Here is a 16,943-nt window from a genome sequence, read left to right as displayed (position 1 = left end):
TGGTGATGATGATGGTGATGATGATGGTGATGATGATGGTGATGATGATGGTGATGATGATGGCTGGGACCTTGTGCTGGTCGCGCGCGTGCAGTGGTACAGATCGCCTCACTTCGGCTTCTACCATGGGATCTAGGAGGCTGGTCGAGCTAAATACCGAAAGGGGAGACTTGTACCGGCATTTTGCTTTTTATAGGACTCCATAATAGCTCAGATCGGTGCTTTGGTAGTGCTCTAAAGGGCTAAAATGCATTGTATGAAGGGGGGGGGGGCGGATATGGAAATCGAATCAGTGCATAGCCGGCGAAAATTCCATATTAAGCAACTACTTATTCTTCCTTTTACTCGACGTGATATATATCAGCTGCGAAGTAACATGGCTCCCGCCCGAGTGATAACGCAACCGAAGTGCTTTCTTGGCCAAGCGGCTTAGCAAAGCTAAACTAAAGCATATAGCGGAAAGCAGGATGTTTAGAACTCAAGTCCTGCTCCTCGAGAGGGGTCAAACCAACTAGAAGGTGGTCGCGCTTGCCTAGGTCCTTCTGGCGGTTTTCCCATTTGCAATAGAAGCGAAGGATAATCGCGGTGCAAAACGTTCCGAGAAGGAAGGACAGGAGCACGGCGTGTCCTGTCCGGTAGCCTGGTGCGTCTGAGGGAAGATAGATCCACGGTGCGCATACGCCGGCCAAGCTGCCCAGTGTGAAGACGAGGCCTACGCCTGCTGCGCGCACTGTTCCCGTCGCGCAGTTGTTTGCAGCCTGTGGGAGCGAAGCATTGTCAGTTATCTAGTCTGCGAAAGAGCCTTTTGTGTGGGATATGGACTTTTGAGTACGAAGGGGGCTTTTCTTCCTCACTTACCCAGGTAATGTACATGGGGTAGAAGGCATAATATCCAGTTGATGCGAGGTATAGTGCACCGTATTTAGCGGCAGGCTTGCTGTTGGGCAGGAACTCGAGCATGAAAAAGCCGACAATGGAGACGGGAGCGCCGATGATGATCACCATCGATCGATCCTTATATTTATCCGAGAGGTAGCCTGCAATGACCGAGATAATACAAGCCACAGCCTTGCAAGATAGCATCAGTATGACAGATTCATGACTCACTCGTTGGTTACACCCGAGAACTTACATATGGCCCCACGGATAGCAGCTGTGCAGTCTCATTGGAATACCCCATTCCTCGGATGATAGATGGCACGAAGACCGCAACTGATTGCGCAACAGTACTGTTTTGGTTGCCATTAATCCCGTTATCCGTGGAAAGCGATAGATGCCGAAGATGGGCCACTCACTTTGTTAGATAGAACCCGAACGCACAGCCAAGTACGTGAGGGCTTTTCAAAGCCTGGACAATGTGTTTAAGGCTTGTTTTCCCGAGTTCTGCCGTGCCAGCAGAATCAACTAAAAGTCGGTTCACGGCGGTCTTCTTTTCCTCTTCCGTGAGGAACTTGGCGGTCTCTGGACCTCGTGGGATCAAGACCCAGGAGGCTCCACCGATGGCTAAGGAGATGAGACCCTAGGATAGAGATAAGTAAGGCAACAATAGCCAAGAGTTGGATACCCACCTCAAAGAAGTATACGTTTCGCCACCTATGGATGAGTCCCCAGTCTGGTATCTTGCTCAAACCAATAGCTAGGAGGCCACCAAATGCACCACTAGCGGAAGCGGCAGAGACGTAGATGTTGGTCCGGAGCCCAAGCTCTTGTCGTTTGTAGCTAGAAGGAAGTCAGTAACATATTCAGCGAAGGAGGTTTAATGTGCTTACAATTGAGAAAGCAACCAGATAAGACCCGGTGAGACACCGCCCTCGACGAGACCGAGAAAAAACCTGGCGGCATAAAGCCCACCTCGATTTTGCACGACAGAGGTCAAAACGGTGATGATTGCGAAAGCGGAGACCAAGAATGGAATCCAGATGTGGCCTCCGATACGTTTGCACAGGATATTCGCCGGAAGTTCGACAACGCAGTATGGCACAAACATGCACATAAGAGCGATATTGAACCTTAGGCCGACATTGAGGTCGAGATCCTCCGCAAGTCCGAGGAGCCTGACATTGCCGATATTGACTCGATCGATAAAGCAGAAAAGGTTGATCAGAGTGAAGAATATCAAGAGATGCAAGTCATATTTGCGGGCAATCTTTTTAGACAAGTGTTCGTCCACCACAATGTCCGCGTGTTGTGCTTCTAGATGCTGGACACCATTTTGACTATCTGACTCTGGGTCGACATCGATCGACACTTCTTTCGAAGTCATGTTGAGTGTTGTGCGGCGAGATGTATAGAAGTTTAAGGTTTCGTAATGAAAGGGGCGCCTGGCATGCAATTGTTTCAAGCTTGTGGATTCAGACGAGAAGATATACCATGTTAGCGAATACCACCCCAGTACCACCCAAGGAGGACCCCATGGAGATGAACATTAAGACTAAGTCGAATTCGGATGCCGAGAGCGGTGGTTCGGACCGATTCGCCCAATCGCAATAGACGAGCCGGTTTACACAAACTACACACAGGCCTTGGCATTCTCGGCGCTGCTTGGTCTTTTGAGATGATTCAGCATGAATCCCTAATTCCGCTGCGGTTGCTGGGTAGAATACTGGTTTAAACGACACACGGAGGCCAAAATGTCGGTTACGACCATCTTCAACGGATCCGGGAAATCCGTCAAGGTGCAGTTACCGATAATTCCAGTCCAAGGGATAGTTCCCACGGCTCCACGTGTAAGCTATCAAACCACCCCAGCCGCCTTCACAGATGGAGGGCGGGATGATTTGCCTTCCCCAGATCTTTCACATCATCCAGAACTATTGGACGGCGCGGAAAGGAATTGTTTTGCATTACTGATCCTAAAGCCATTTATCGTTCTCGAAAGGGCCAGGGCATCGCTAGCGCGTCGCTCATTTACTGGAAGTTTGTATGGTTGACGGGAAGATTCTCAAGACCTTTTGCTGCGGCCAATTCTCCTGTGTCCATAAGCCCATGTCTTCAGTGCTTTTACCCAAGCTGTAACTACTTACCCAGCATCGACCTCGACATTGAGCTTTTCAGCAAAAAGAAGTCTCCGAGCTTTATACTCATCAATCCAATGGACTCTCAGAAATTTCCAACATGCGTGGTGGCAGGCACATTTCTAGCCGGTTACTCGACGTTGTTGTCTTAGGTTCGCTTATTCTAGGCTCGGTGAAATTTTTGAGGCCGTGTTGTGCCAAGGTGGGCATATCGAGTATAGTACACCATCAACATGCCCCCAAGAGTCTAGATCATTCTGCCGTGATAGGCTGGACGCCTGGGCATCTTACATCCGTCGAGGGGAACTGGCTGTATCCACCATGTCAAAGGCTTTGTGGGGCTTATTCCGCAGAACAGGCCAGGCACGATGGCACGCGACGAGTCCGTGACAAGACAAGGTTGGTCAATTGCAAGGAAACCGGCATGTGCGGACCATGTGGTCATATCCTGTTCCCAAGCAAGACTTGGAATGGCTGTTTGTAATTATCGCGAGAGTGCTGTGTGCAGTACAAACAGCATGGCCTTGAGAACTTGTTAAGAGTCGAACTCACCGACCACTTCTATTCCTCCATCGGATGCCGCCCCAGGAAGCTTGATGGCTCTCACGGATGAAAACAAAATCACACGCTAGGGCATGTAGATTAGAGTTTGTGATAGGCTTCAATGCCGCACCATAAGAACAGAAAATCAGTATTCCCATATTCCGAAATGGGAGGCCATGTAGATTTGGTCGGCAATCTACAACCAAGCACTGGGCTTCATTCTGGTACGATGATGGAGTACTCCGTACTTGATGCTGTGAGTCCGCCTCCTTTCATCACTAAGACGTCGACCACAGGGATGGCCCTCTTAGAATATGAGGCCTATCCTATTTCGTGCCGATTCGCTGCTGACATGCACCGCAATGAGACCAGGCTATGGAGGGCCCAGGCAATGCATGTTCAGCCTTGCAGGCTCGTTGCGGCGGCATGAACGTAGAACATGATTGACCGGACACAGAAGAGGGAGGAGCGGAGAGAGACAGCTGGTGTGTCCAGCTGTTGCTTGACCTTGATTGCTCGATCACTGTGCCGGTTGACGTTCGCCCACACTTTCCTCCCCCGCAATTGGCTTCGGTGATTCGGGGCGGAAGGAACATGCTAGCACAGTATTTCAAGATGCCAAATACTCCGATAGCGCGAAAGGAAGCAGTCCGATCACTCACGGGAACTTCACAGGGGGTGCAGAAGTCTCAATCTCCGTCTCCGTCTCAATCTCAGACATCCCGAATCGCTTGTCAAAGGTGCCGGAACCAAAAGGTAAGCCTGCACAGATTGGCCTGGGCTTGGAATGTGCTGATTCTAGTGCTTCCAGCTGCGATGTAGCCATGAACGTCCCAGTTGTCAACGATGCACGAAACAGCGTGCCAGATGCGAGTACCCTCCGCTCAACAAGCGAAGGAAGGCAAAGTCGCACCCTCGCCAAACTGGGGTGCACAATCAACGTCCGCTACATTCTGCAGGCGACAGGGAGCCAAATTCTGCAGCAGAAGCAACCCTCCCCAGGAGTACGATCCTGCCTCGAGACCATGCCGTGACAATCGCTAGCAACCACGACAGTTCGATCGATTAGGGAGTCAGACACGCTACAACGTCGGTTCTAGATCCTGCCAATCAGCGCGAGTCTTCAGCGGGCTCTTTGTTGCAGGATGATCAAGTTCACTTAATGCGTCAGGCATCTATCCCGACAGATGTAAGTTGGAATGCCGATGGGAGACCTTGAAGTACTGACCGTGGCTCTTCATAGTCATATGCATCGCAGCTTCGAAAAGCTGAGAACCGAGAGGAGATTAAGCAGAGCGATCCGAGAGCAGCTTGTGAGGAATCCTCGTTACCGCCCCTTGCAGCTGGGCTTGCTCTACTTGAAATTTACTTCGCCCGCATATACAATGCTTCGCTCCTGTTTTGGAAGCCAAAACTCTTCTCCGAATATGTCGAAGGCCAGGTTCCCTCATACCTGCTCAAAGCAATCTTTGGCACAGCCGCGTTGTAATCTACCCCTCCTCGGTCAACTGGAAATGTCCCTGACTTCAGGCCTAGGTTTCTTGCACCAAATCACGAAGAGCAGCATTTTGGGCCGACGCGATTTTCAGAGCTTGACGCTTTGAGAGTCTTCCATAAGCGAAGTTTGAGTTGGGCTAAAGCCGCCTCCAGTGAGGCAATGGCGTTGGCGATTCCGGATCCAAGTCTGTCGGTAGTTCAAGCGCTGGAGGTGCTGGTTCCATATTGGTATGGAACTGGATTGTCAAGATGTGGCGACCTTTCTCTGGGTAAGATGGCCTTTTCAATGGCCCTTTCTTAGTCTCTGACCTCGCGACCTCTGAGCTATCATCTGAAGCCTATGTCTAACCTTTGTTGCTTTGACCCCAGCTCTGGCCTATCGCTGTTGCTGTATCATGCAATATGGAGGTAATCGAGATGGGTCTGCAGAAGATCTCTCACTCGAGGCTGAACTCAAGCGGAGATGCTTCTGGGCCTGTTGGGCATCAATGTGCATAGTAGCGTCCCCAGAACCCTACGTGCGACATTCATGGTCAGAAATCGCTCGGGTACCGCTGCCAGCGTCTATATCGAATACGACCACCGGGCTGCACATCAAACTCACTGACTATATGGACGCTGACTGGATAGCGTCGAAGATTTACGGAGACCATGACAGAGAAGAGCCCCCTGTTGCTGCAGCCATGATGAAAATGGTGGGCGTTTGGTGAGTTGGCTACTGGACGTCATAGCTGGATTTCCCCACTGACAATTTGTCCCAGGGCTAAAGTCCAGCTTTCTGTTAGAGATGGTGCAAATTATGATACTTCGAGAAAGGTGCAAGAAACCCGTGGGTTGTCCGAACTCGCAACAACAACGTATGCGACTGTCTCTCTCGCTCACCGAAAACAACTAATGGATTTGCTGGTATCCGAACATGCATTCGGGCTTACTCACCAACTCCTGTTTTTCGACGGTCTGTACCATCTCTCGCAAATCACCTTATACTCAACACTTGTGCCACTGTTCTCGGGTTCACAAATGGATCCTTCAGTCGACATCACTATTGTGCAGTCTAGCGCAAAGGCAGCTGTTCGGCATGCTTGGCTATTTGGAGGAATACTCAAAGACTATCTCGGTGGCCGCGTCGATGTGACATATCTCAGTTCTCTACTGGGCTACTGTGCATTCATTTGCGGCACGGTCCTTCTATCCTTTGAAATCTCTCGCGAAGGCAGAAATCCTATAGCATTTATTCCGGAGCTAGGAGAGGCTTCTAGTACATTACCGACAGTTGAAATGTTTGTCGACACGTTGGATGCTTCGAGCAGGTTTTGGAACGTCCTCCGTCGACCAGTAAGTGATCCTTTTTCCTACCATGATTGTGATCCGCGGACCATGTCCGATCTAACTAGGTTGTTAGTTCGAGAAGCTGTCAGCAGCCTTAAAAGGAGCATCTGCTCAGCTTATTAGCCGGCATCCTGAAGCAGCACAGTCCCTCGGGTCGTCATCGGCTCCAAACGAGCGCAATCATGCAAGGGCGCACCTTCGAACAACCGACCCGTTTCTGCCATCTCAGGAGCAGGGTAATTCGAGCCTCGGAGGTGAAGATAAAGTGTTAAACCATGTTCAATCAAGGATCCATCCCCTTCCGCGAATGGAGCCCCTGGACTTCAGCACCGGCATCCCGCTTGATTCCCAGCCCATGACAACATGCGTGCTGACGAACAACCTGAGCCTGGAAACGCTGGAGTCTTATGACGACTGGAATGACGACTGGTGGAACATGCCATTTGCAGCAGCCGGCAATGATCAATTGACTGGTTTTGAGCCTATGCTTCTGTTTCGGCAAGCCTGGGAAGGACTTGCTTGAAAACAAAAGGGTGCTGATTGCTCAGGCTCCAGAGGTAACTCCGATTTGAGTGTCCAAATGGCTCTTGCGCGCGCCTCGGGGAGGTCTTCATATGATCTTGGGACGATCAATGATACGCTCACCTCCTTGAAATAGGTTTTGAAGTTAGAGCCATTTTGCATACAACAAGTGCCAAACTCGTCGAGAGGCGGCAACGGTGACAAGCCCCGCAGCCTGTCAGCCAGATACTCTGGGTTGTGGAATATGAATGACCGAGATCAGAGAAAGACACAATGAGAAGAGAAGCCAGCTGCATTAATAAGTAATATGCGCGTCCTGGAAGAAGAGAGAGCTATGTAGTAAATGCCGATAGCCGTAAATAGAAGTGTAAATAACATCCGTTACGTGACCGTGCCAAGCCAGGCAGCACGAAACTGCTGGCAGAAGCCGTGTACCGAAGTGAAATGACTTGATGACTTGATCTAATCATGATGAACCAAACTGCGTCACTGCTACTCGGGTTCGGTCTTTTGATTTCCCTACCCTCAGTTCAACTTTTCTGCACTGAGTCAAGCACATCGTCTTCGCCAACCTAAATACGACGGATCCTCAGCGCAGCCTCCTCTCATCCACCGGGGTGAAGAGTTGAAGAGAGAACGATGTCGGGGTGGAGCGGAGCTCGAAATCTGGTCGCAGGCACCTCCCACTTCTCCAGATTCCTCCAACTCGAGTCGCAGTTGCTCACAAGCCGACTAGGTAGCCGCCAGATCCACGTTGCGGCGGCGGCGGCGGCGGCACCGGTATGGCGATGTCGACGAACCCATGATCGCGCAGAACTGGAGTTCAAAAGAGACCAGATCCGGACTCAGATCCGAATGCTGGAGTTGGGGAGGAGGCGGTTCACAACTACACCTTCACAAATGCATGGTCATATCGACCCGCCGAAGCCGGGTGAAGAGTATGCAATCGCGGGACTCCGTTGCTGAGAGACGAACTCGAATGAGCTCTGACTGTTTGGTATAGGTTGCATGTTACCTTTATTGACAAGGATGGAGATCGGCATGAGTTTGAAGTGTCCGAGGGCGATAACCTTCTGGATATTGCACAGGCAAACGACCTGGAAATGGAGGGTAAGTTGGGGGACAAGGGGCATCTACTCAAATGAACCGGGAGAGTTCAATGAACGACCCAGCTAACGCGATCCTTTTGTTGCTAGGCGCATGCGGCGGCTCCTGCGCCTGCTCGACCTGCCATGTGATAGTCGAGAACGACGAAATGTTCGAGAAGATGGAGGAACCCTCCGACGACGAGAATGACATGCTAGACCTTGCATTCGGGCTCACAGAGACCTCACGGCTGGGATGCCAGGTCCTGATGTCCAAGGAGTTAGACGGGTTGGTGGTCAAATTACCCAAGATGACCAGGAACATGCAAGCCTCGGACTTTGAGAAAAGTTGACGAGTAGATGCACCAGAGGAGAGGATTGTATATTATCATCATCATCATCATCATCATCATCATCATCATCATGGAGGTGGTACTTGGACTTGGAAAGAAAGCATATACGGATTTGTACCAACAGTAACTGGGACGATCTCATGCTCATCGATGCAAAGCTGGAATCAATGTGGGACATCCGCACTTCCTCCAATAGTAAATACAGCGAGGCTGTGGTCAACGCCAGGATTTAGAGAATCACTACTACTACTACTACGACTGCACAGGGGTAGCAGCGCTCGCGTTGTTTCCTCGACCACCTATCAAGTCCAGAAATCCCTGCTTGCTGATCTCGTTGACCTTCTCCTGCCGATTTTCCACCCCGATCGTTCCTTTTTTCCGCTCCTCCTTCGCAGCCTGTTCGCCCTGCACCTGGGCGGCTCGCACGGCGTTGAACAGCTTGACGACACCGCGCTGCGCGATCTTGCGCAGTTTCTTCTCCTCCTCGGCCACCTCACCCGCCTGTCCTGAACTCAACCCCAGCACGTCCCTGACCCTGCCGCGCTCGAGTTCTTCTCTCTTCTCAGCGCGAAGCTTCGCTTTCGCTTTCCTCTCCAGCCGTTCGTTCGCTAACGATGTACTGGTTTCGGCTGCGTCGCGGCTGCGCGAGAGGACTGGGTCTTTGCGGGCGGCCTGGGAGAGTTTCGTGGAGAGGATCTTCGCGATCGAGGTTGAGAAGGCTTCGGGGTCGTTGCGTTTCGTTGTGCTCTTGCGTCTTGTGGTGCTGACTTCCTCCTCGTCTTCCTCGTCCGCCTCATCTTCACCCTCCTCTGCGTCTGCTTGTGCCATTGCATCTGCACGAGACTCTTGTTCGTTTTCGTTTCCGCTTTCGGAGGCGGGTGATTGCTCGTCGAGCTGTTTCGTCTTGAGTGATTTTTGGGGTTTCTTCACTGCCGCCTTCTGTGGTGTCTCGTCGCCCGATTCATCGAGATTGACAGCCGCGAAACCATTTTCTGGGTCGTCTGAATCCTCGGAAGAACTGTGATATGCTTTCTGCTTGCGGAACCTCTTCTTAGGTCGGTCTGTTTTTCCACGCATGCCATCTTGAAGCTTTCTTTTCTTCTGGGAAAGAGGGGCCATTTCGGTGAATGGTGTGTGGTGTCGGTCGACGTCGGGGCGCTTGGCTCTTCAAAACATTATAATTCATATGATTATGGATTTGCAGGAAACGGTCAAGACTTGGGGAAGAAATTCTGGATGTGATCGGAAGAACCTCGGACAAACTCCCCCACTTTCATCGACAAGTCAGTTTCCGCACTGCAGGCCACGGAGACCACGAATTCCAACCTGAGGGAGGGCCTGCATCTGCCTTTCTACGATCATCCTTCCCTATCCCACAAACCCCAGCGAGAACCTATTTCTCGTAGGCCTAGATATCTTGCTCTTCCACTTCAGACTCAGTGCAAGATGGTTCTCTCCGACCTTGGCCGGCGTATCAATGCCGCCGTATCCAACCTCAACCGTGAGCCCAACCTCGACGAGAAGGCGTTTGATTCTATGATCAAAGAGATATGTTCGGCGCTGTTATCAGCCGATGTCAATGTGCGCCTAGTGAAGAACTTGAGAAAGTCAATACAGAGCGCCGTCAACTTCAAAGACCTCCCGGCACATACCAGTTCGAATGCGAAGAAGCGATTAATCCAACAAGCTGTGTTTGACCATCTGGTGCAGTTAGTCGATCCTCACGCCGAACCCTACAAGCCGAAGAAAGGGAAGTCGAATGTCATCATGTTCGTTGGCCTGCAGGGTGCAGGAAAGACAACTTCGTGTACCAAATTGGCCAGATACTATGCCCAGCGTGGCTTCAAGGCATGCCTCGTCTGTGCCGATACTTTTCGAGCAGGAGCCTACGACCAGTTGAAGCAGAATGCCACCAAGGCCAAGATACCATACTACGGCTCTCTGACACAGACGGATCCTTCTGTGGTTGCTGCCGAGGGTGTGGCTAGGTTCAAGAAGGAGAAGTTCGAAATTATTATTGTTGATACTTCTGGACGACATAAACAGGAGGAGGATCTATTTGCGGAAATGGTACAGGTCCAAAATGCTATCAAACCCGATCAAACCATCATGGTCCTCGACGGAACCATAGGTCAAGCCGCAGAGGCACAATCTTCCGCTTTCAAATCAACGGCGGACTTTGGCGCCATCATTATCACCAAGACAGACGGTGGCGCCGCAGGAGGTGGCGCTATCTCCGCCGTCGCCGCTACACATACTCCAATCATCTTCCTGGGTACTGGTGAACACATGATGGATCTGGAAAGATTCGCTCCCAAACCGTTTATCTCTAAACTCCTGGGCTACGGGGACATGACCGGTCTGATCGAACACATCCAGTCGGTGACAAGAGACTCCGCGGGGATGAAAGAGACACAAAAGCATTTGGCGGAGGGTATCTTCACAGTGCGAGACATGAAAGAACAGATCACGAACATCATGAAGATGGGTCCACTGTCCAAAGTAGCCGGTATGATCCCAGCCTTAGGGAACATGATGGCGGGCATGTCAGACGAAGACGGGACTGCGAAGTTAAAGCGGATGGTCTACATCTTCGACAGCATGACGTCCAAAGAGCTCGACTCCGACGGCAAAATCTTCCTCTCAGAACCATCGCGGATGGTGCGGATCGCATGCGGCTCGGGGACATCTGTGCGCGAGGTCGAAGAGCTCCTCACGCAGCACAAGGTGATGTCCGGTCTGGCGAAGAATATGGGCCAGAACAAGAAAAACATGCAACGAGCGCAGAATATGCTCGGCGGCGGGAACAGACAGCAGCAGCTCGCGGCGATGCAGAAACGTATGGCTTCTATGGGAGGCGCCGGGAGAGGTGGCATGCCTGGTGGAGATATGGGCAAAATGCTGGAACTCATGGGTGGTGGGATGCCGAATATGGGCGGCATGGATATGAATGCCATGATGAGCCAGATGGGCAATATGTTTGGTGGTGGAGCTGGCGGTGGACGCGGACGTGGAAGGTGATGAAGGACACGTCGATTGACAGACTTGATTGCCTTGGCCCTCGATCTCGAATGAGCGGACTACTAGTACGCAAGCCAAAGATTTGCCCTGCCATACTACTTGAGCAGAATCACGATACCCACAAATACCAGCATCATATCCATAAGGCCACACGTCCCATGAGCCCAAGATCCTGTACCTGTCAGGAAGTGAATTCATATCACAGCCTCGCCAAGCCTCCACTTCGCTTCACAGTTATAGTACTCACTCATCATCATCACACGCTTAAATAAAAGGATGAGAAAAGCACGAACTGTGCAAAAAGCAAAAGCAAAAACGATGATTGATAGGCTTCCCGGTGGTTCGAACCGCCGGATCATACCGGCCATTTTTTCAGATGCTCATCACATCCGGAATATGATGCTGACAACCCTCAAACTTAAGCATCTATTCAAGCGGGCCCACCAACCAACCACTGAAGGTAACAATCCGCCATACACAGGATGTCCTGGAAGCAACGCTTCCGACGGATGTTGGCGGTATTTCCGAGACCGGAATATATTAATGTGTCCATTTTGGGAGGGCCCCCCCTCGGTAAAGGGGTTACAGGGGAGGGGGAAAGCATGAGGCAGTGAATCTTGTGTTTTTGTCACTACCCTTACTGGAAGTTGTTGCAGCCTGTAGGGCGCCGAACCTGAGCTGGCACTGTAGGTCATCAGTGAGGGACCAGCGCGAATCGACGCCCTTGACTAGAGCCTGACTTTACTGGATATTACCAATGGAGCCGCAAGCGAGCTCTACGAGGACTTCGATCATTGCGCAGAACGTTTCGCTCACGCCTCGCCTCGTGACACTGGCTAGTCATACAGGTCATACTGTCCCTCCACACAACCCACACACTCTCACACGTATCAATGTCGTCGAGAAGCACGGGCGACTATGGAATGCTGCCAGAGCCACGATATGGTCCCCACCGGGCGATGTAGTGTCGAGTCACATATGGCTCTAGATATTGATATCAATCGATAGCAGCGTCTACTTAGCTAAGTTAGGCTGTGTTGATGGCCAGGATGTACATGTACTTGTCGAGTCTCGAGACTGATCAAGTCCTCACCGTCAGCTACTGTCAACCCTACTCAAGATGACTATGAGTATTCCTACGAATGAATAAAACCCTTTCAGACACGAGAGGCAACGACGGTCAATCATTTTCTAAACTCCATGCTGCACTGGATTCTACAACTCAATCTTGAATTTTAGACCAGTGATCGTAGCAATATCTGGATGCGATTAGATTAGCTAATACATACTTCCTCCTATACCTCCCTTGCCTTCATCACCGCAACGATCATCAGTATGACCTATTGTCCGGTGAGATGTATACTCGAAACCCCACCCTAGAGTTCTGGTACAAATAATTCGGGGTCGTGAGACATGTCGTTTGCCGCCAATTTTCCCGTCAACACCGAAGTCGTCGAATTTCCTGGAAGGCTAGCCATCGCAGCGTTGTACTTGAAAGCAAAGTTCAAGACCAACGCACAAGCTAAACCAACAGAAACAACAAAGGGACCGATCGCATTATCGAAATCCTTGCCACTTCGCTCCGTAATTAGCCTGCTTCGCCACATGTAGATCCCCCAACCCCATAAAGCCGCGAAAATGGCGAATGCAGTGTATACCAGCGACAAAATACGGGCGATGTTGTTATCTACGCCCGCAGCGTTGTACAAGCCGAGTGAAAGCGAGGCTAGGAGAACCGCAATATGCTGCCATTTGATAAAGGTCCGCTGATTGGCGAGCCACACTTTTGCCTCAATTTTGAGCGGTCCTTGATCCTTGATCCAGTGGCCTGGGTCCTTCACGCCAGGAGGTAACGGCGCGTCTTTCCAGGCGGTACCTTGTCGATGCCGACGAGCATAACGAGAATTGGAGAAGGCGGGTAGGAACGATCGGAGACCTCCTCCAGAAGAGTCCCCGCCATCTACTTGACGGTTACCTTGAATGCCATCATCGTCTGAGTCAGGCTCCTCAGCAGTTGCTCGCAGCTGATCAGCAGGTCTAGGCCGTGCAAGAGATTGAACAGACTGCGAGAATTGGCTTGAAATTCTGCGTTCTGCTGGTCTTGAAGGAGATCCAACTTTGCCTTTCATGGAGGCAGACAACCTTGATGCCGCCAGGAAACTGCCCACCGCCATTTCATCCTCTGCTTGTTTGGCTTCGCGGACTTGTTCTTCACGGAATGCAGTGACAGGGTCTCTTCGAATGTCGGTCTCAAGATCGCTAAGCCAGAATGGGAAACTATTGACATAGTCCTCAAAGAGAAGTGCAATGCCGTGGACAAACTTGGAGAATTTTTTCTCTTCCTTCACTAGGTGAGAACTCATCAGGTCTTGTAGCCAGGTATTGTTTCTAGTATACTTAGATTCCTTGACCTTGATCTCCAGAACAGCATGCTCAAACCTGCTGATTTCGCCTTTCTTGATTGAAGAGAAGGGATATTCGAGTTCTTGTTTATCGATATCCGATCTGTGCCAGTCTTCAGGATCACGGCAAGGGCGGTCCGAGTCAAGAGCATCCTCACGGATGAAGGCCAGGTCGGTATCCAGGGAGATCCGAATTCGGTCATCACCAGGTATTTGGAAAGCTGTTCGAGTATAGCTGGCTCGGAGGACAGGTTCCAGGTCTTTATCTTTGATAAAAGATTGGATTTCTTCCACATTGGCCTTGAATGTCGTGACCTCTTCGGCATCTGGTCCAAGTCTGTCTTCCAGCTTTTGAATTTGTTTCTCCAGCTTGTATTCGCCTTTGAGAAATGGCTCAATATACTTCTCCTTGAGAGTCAAGCGGATGTCCCGACTCTCGTTATCTTCCCCAACGGTCTTCTTCTCTAGTACAATCTCGGGCTTATCGCCAAGCTGACCAGTCCACCTCAGGCGAACAGAATCGCCAGCAGTACCCTTATCAACTTTACCTTGGTAAAGATCAAAGCTTTGGTTGTCAAAGTAGATCGAAGTGAGGCTTGGATCCTTCTGAGCTCCATCGGCGACTTTCATTGATTGAGGATTGTAGACGAGAACTGGTAGACGACGGAGAATATAGGTCTTCACTTCCAGGAGATTGTCTACATGCACCCAATACTTGTATGCCTTGTACGAATCTTTGGAACGGATGTCGGCCTCAGATTCCTTAGTGTCTGCATCCTCTTCACCGAGCTTTTGACGGGCCCAGGAATACATGGTAGAGAGTCGAAAGAGGAGCGGAGAATAGTCTTCTTGGTTGAAAGGTGTCTGAGCCAGCCTAACTTGGAGTATTGGTCGTACTCTGTATTTCAATCCTCTTCTTCTATCGTGCTTCTTCGCAGCCTTGAGGAAGCCGGTATAGTTGACACGGCTAAACTTCCTAAGCTCATTGAGTTCCTTGGAGATACCATCCAGCTCTTTCAACATGTCCTTTGCAATGGCCTTCTCGTCGTCCTCGGACTTTTTGGCAGCCTCATCCTCCGGATTGGGAAGCATGGCCTCACATGCGGCAGCTCGATCTCTCAGAGCATTGAAGGTGTCCACCTGGTGCTGGTGGACCTTTTCCAGTTGAGTGACGGTGAGTTCGTGGACAAAGTTCTCTTCGTCCTGCTCCGTCCAGCTGCTCTCACCACCACGGCCTTGTGGAGATGTTTCATCCTCACGCAGCAGCTTCTTAATCTTGTCGTATTGTAGGTATTTATCTTTCCATGGCGGGTAAACAGAGTCGGAGAGGGTCTTGCCAAAACGCATACTGGCTGATAGGAGGCAGAGGTATAACGACGGTCAGGTAGTCAGCACTGTTCAAACCATGCACAGCTCAGGAAGAAATACTCAATGATCAAGTTATGCAAGAAGCAAGTGAAAACCCCGACAGCTTGGTGGTTGGTGGGCAGAAGCATGAGCAACGAGCCTGGAGGGGAAGCATTGAGACTTCCCCCAGCAACCAATCATGCCTGCCATTGTTTCCTCGTGCTTTGGCTAAACTTCGGCTAGCTTAGCGCTCCGGGGGAACACGCAATATCTTTATTCCGGTTAATCACGTGCCAAGGCGGTCACAGCCTCGTACGTTTCCCCAATTCTGCCAGCCTCGGCACCCCCAAGATATAAAATAGTTGTCGGCCCGCCTGGTGTTGCCTCACCACCTGCACCTCCACCACCACCCAGGTTACTCCGTACAGGGGTCCAAATATAAAGCCAAGGGTAGGTCGCAAGCATGTCGGATGAGTCCAGAGCCATACTCAAGGCTCTACAGCCCGTCCTAACTCGATTAAGTGAGAATCCTTATCCTTCGGTGCCCACCCCAGAAGGCTGCAAGAAGCGAGCCAGTGTCGCCGCCATTATCCGAGTCCGGCCTGCGTTTCAGCCGGTCCCCCCCGCCAATGGCTCGGTTATAAACGTCAGCACACCTTCCTCACCCCCTTCCACTATCGAGGAGTTCTTCTCCCAAGACTGGGTCCAGGAAGGAGACCCGGAACTACTCTTCATCAAGCGCGCCGGCCGCCCTGGTGACAGATGGTCCGGCCACACTGCTCTGCCTGGGGGAAAGAGGGACCCAGAAGATGCAGACGACCTGGCCGCTGCGATACGTGAGACCAGGGAAGAGATAGGTCTGGACCTAGATACGGTGGACTGCCTCCGCGCAGGCAACCTACCTGAGAGACTGGTCACAACGACGTGGGGGAAAGATACCCTCATGGTACTATGCCCATACATCTTCCTCCTCACTGGGAAAACAGTAGCAGCCCTACAACCGCAGCCAACCGAAGTGGCAGCCGTGCACTGGGTCCCGCTCCGAGGATTACTCTCGACCACTCTTCGCACGCGAGAGTTCGTAGACATTTCAAGTCGCATGGCCAAGCATGTCGGGCCTGTTATCCACAAAATCCTCCGCGCCACGATGGGGAAGATGATGTTTAGCGCCGTAAAACTCGTGCCATCGGAGTCAGTCTATGCCTCCTCGATCGCTGGCTTTATTCCGACCGAGGGTGGGGACAACTATGGCACAGTCTCTGGCTGGGCTCAAGCACCATACGGTGTCCCCGAGTCGTCCAAGTCGCTGGCTTTCCAGCAACCGATTCTCCTCTGGGGCCTCACTCTGGGTGTCCTGGCTGACTTCCTGGACCAGCTGCCGCCATACAACGCAGTCCAGCTATGGAAGTACCCAACCTTCACCGTCCCGGACCTGCGTTTCTTAGTCTATCTTTTCACACGGAATCTAAGGAGGAACACCGCCGAGCCATTATCGTCTGGCTCCTGGCCCAACCAGACAGCCATCGACTCCACTACGGAAGCCGTTCCTGTCGTGTCCACCGATGACACCGTACCCACCGTCTCCGAGGCAGAGCCCATCCGCCTCGCACGTCGCGAATCTTTAGATAAGCACCGCGTCGGGATCGGCGGCTTGGGCGTAGGCCCGGACCCTAACCATGCTTTGGGGAGAATGCTAGCGGGATATTACGAAAGGGTCAACGTCGCAATTGCAGTATTCCTCGTTTATCGCACATTTGCTACAGCCGGTATGGCGTACTACGCATATAAATTTCTAAAGGCGCGCAGGCAGGCGAATCTGTGACCTGTGTC

At 51.4% G+C, this 16,943-nt stretch overlaps 7 protein-coding genes across 7 annotated transcripts; 4 read left to right on the top strand and 3 right to left on the bottom strand.

Annotated features, from left to right (window-relative positions):
• Positions 1–443: 443 nt before the first annotated feature.
• Positions 444–2,263, bottom strand: A1O9_09359 (uncharacterized protein; the record flags this gene model as incomplete). The annotated part of the gene is made up of 6 exons (XM_013402052.1): positions 444–758; positions 859–1,068; positions 1,133–1,229; positions 1,296–1,519; positions 1,569–1,719; positions 1,770–2,263. The coding sequence occupies 6 exons, from the start codon at positions 2,261–2,263 to the stop codon at positions 444–446; spliced, it is 1,491 nt and encodes a 496-aa protein (XP_013257506.1).
• A 1,909-nt stretch (positions 2,264–4,172) lies between these two features.
• On the top strand, positions 4,173–6,906 carry A1O9_09358 (uncharacterized protein; the record flags this gene model as incomplete). Its single annotated transcript, XM_013402051.1, has 8 exons — positions 4,173–4,297; positions 4,369–4,561; positions 4,627–4,746; positions 4,801–5,039; positions 5,094–5,323; positions 5,424–5,760; positions 5,816–6,389; positions 6,457–6,906. The coding sequence occupies 8 exons, from the start codon at positions 4,173–4,175 to the stop codon at positions 6,904–6,906; spliced, it is 2,268 nt and encodes a 755-aa protein (XP_013257505.1).
• A 638-nt stretch (positions 6,907–7,544) lies between these two features.
• On the top strand, positions 7,545–8,343 carry A1O9_09357 (uncharacterized protein; the record flags this gene model as incomplete). Its single annotated transcript, XM_013402050.1, has 3 exons — positions 7,545–7,843; positions 7,909–8,015; positions 8,102–8,343. 3 exons carry the CDS (start codon positions 7,545–7,547, stop codon positions 8,341–8,343), a joined length of 648 nt encoding a protein of 215 aa, XP_013257504.1.
• A 252-nt stretch (positions 8,344–8,595) lies between these two features.
• A1O9_09356 (uncharacterized protein) lies at positions 8,596–9,462 on the bottom strand (the record flags this gene model as incomplete). The annotated part of the gene is made up of 1 exon (XM_013402049.1): positions 8,596–9,462. One exon carries the CDS (start codon positions 9,460–9,462, stop codon positions 8,596–8,598), a length of 867 nt encoding a protein of 288 aa, XP_013257503.1.
• Positions 9,463–9,789: 327 nt separating this feature from the next.
• Positions 9,790–11,364, top strand: A1O9_09355 (signal recognition particle protein; the record flags this gene model as incomplete). Its single annotated transcript, XM_013402048.1, has 1 exon — positions 9,790–11,364. One exon carries the CDS (start codon positions 9,790–9,792, stop codon positions 11,362–11,364), a length of 1,575 nt encoding a protein of 524 aa, XP_013257502.1.
• Positions 11,365–12,740: 1,376 nt separating this feature from the next.
• A1O9_09354 (uncharacterized protein) lies at positions 12,741–15,113 on the bottom strand (the record flags this gene model as incomplete). Its single annotated transcript, XM_013402047.1, has 1 exon — positions 12,741–15,113. The coding sequence occupies one exon, from the start codon at positions 15,111–15,113 to the stop codon at positions 12,741–12,743; it is 2,373 nt and encodes a 790-aa protein (XP_013257501.1).
• Positions 15,114–15,576: 463 nt separating this feature from the next.
• A1O9_09353 (uncharacterized protein) lies at positions 15,577–16,935 on the top strand (the record flags this gene model as incomplete). The annotated part of the gene is made up of 1 exon (XM_013402046.1): positions 15,577–16,935. One exon carries the CDS (start codon positions 15,577–15,579, stop codon positions 16,933–16,935), a length of 1,359 nt encoding a protein of 452 aa, XP_013257500.1.
• Positions 16,936–16,943: the final 8 nt, after the last annotated feature.

The sequence above is a fragment of the Exophiala aquamarina genome (genome assembly GCF_000709125.1).
Source record: "Exophiala aquamarina CBS 119918 chromosome Unknown aczIA-supercont1.9, whole genome shotgun sequence".
NCBI classification, from domain to species: domain Eukaryota; kingdom Fungi; phylum Ascomycota; class Eurotiomycetes; order Chaetothyriales; family Herpotrichiellaceae; genus Exophiala; species Exophiala aquamarina.
Note: the sequence above shows the minus strand (reverse complement) of the source record. Positions and strands in the feature narration are given on the sequence as shown.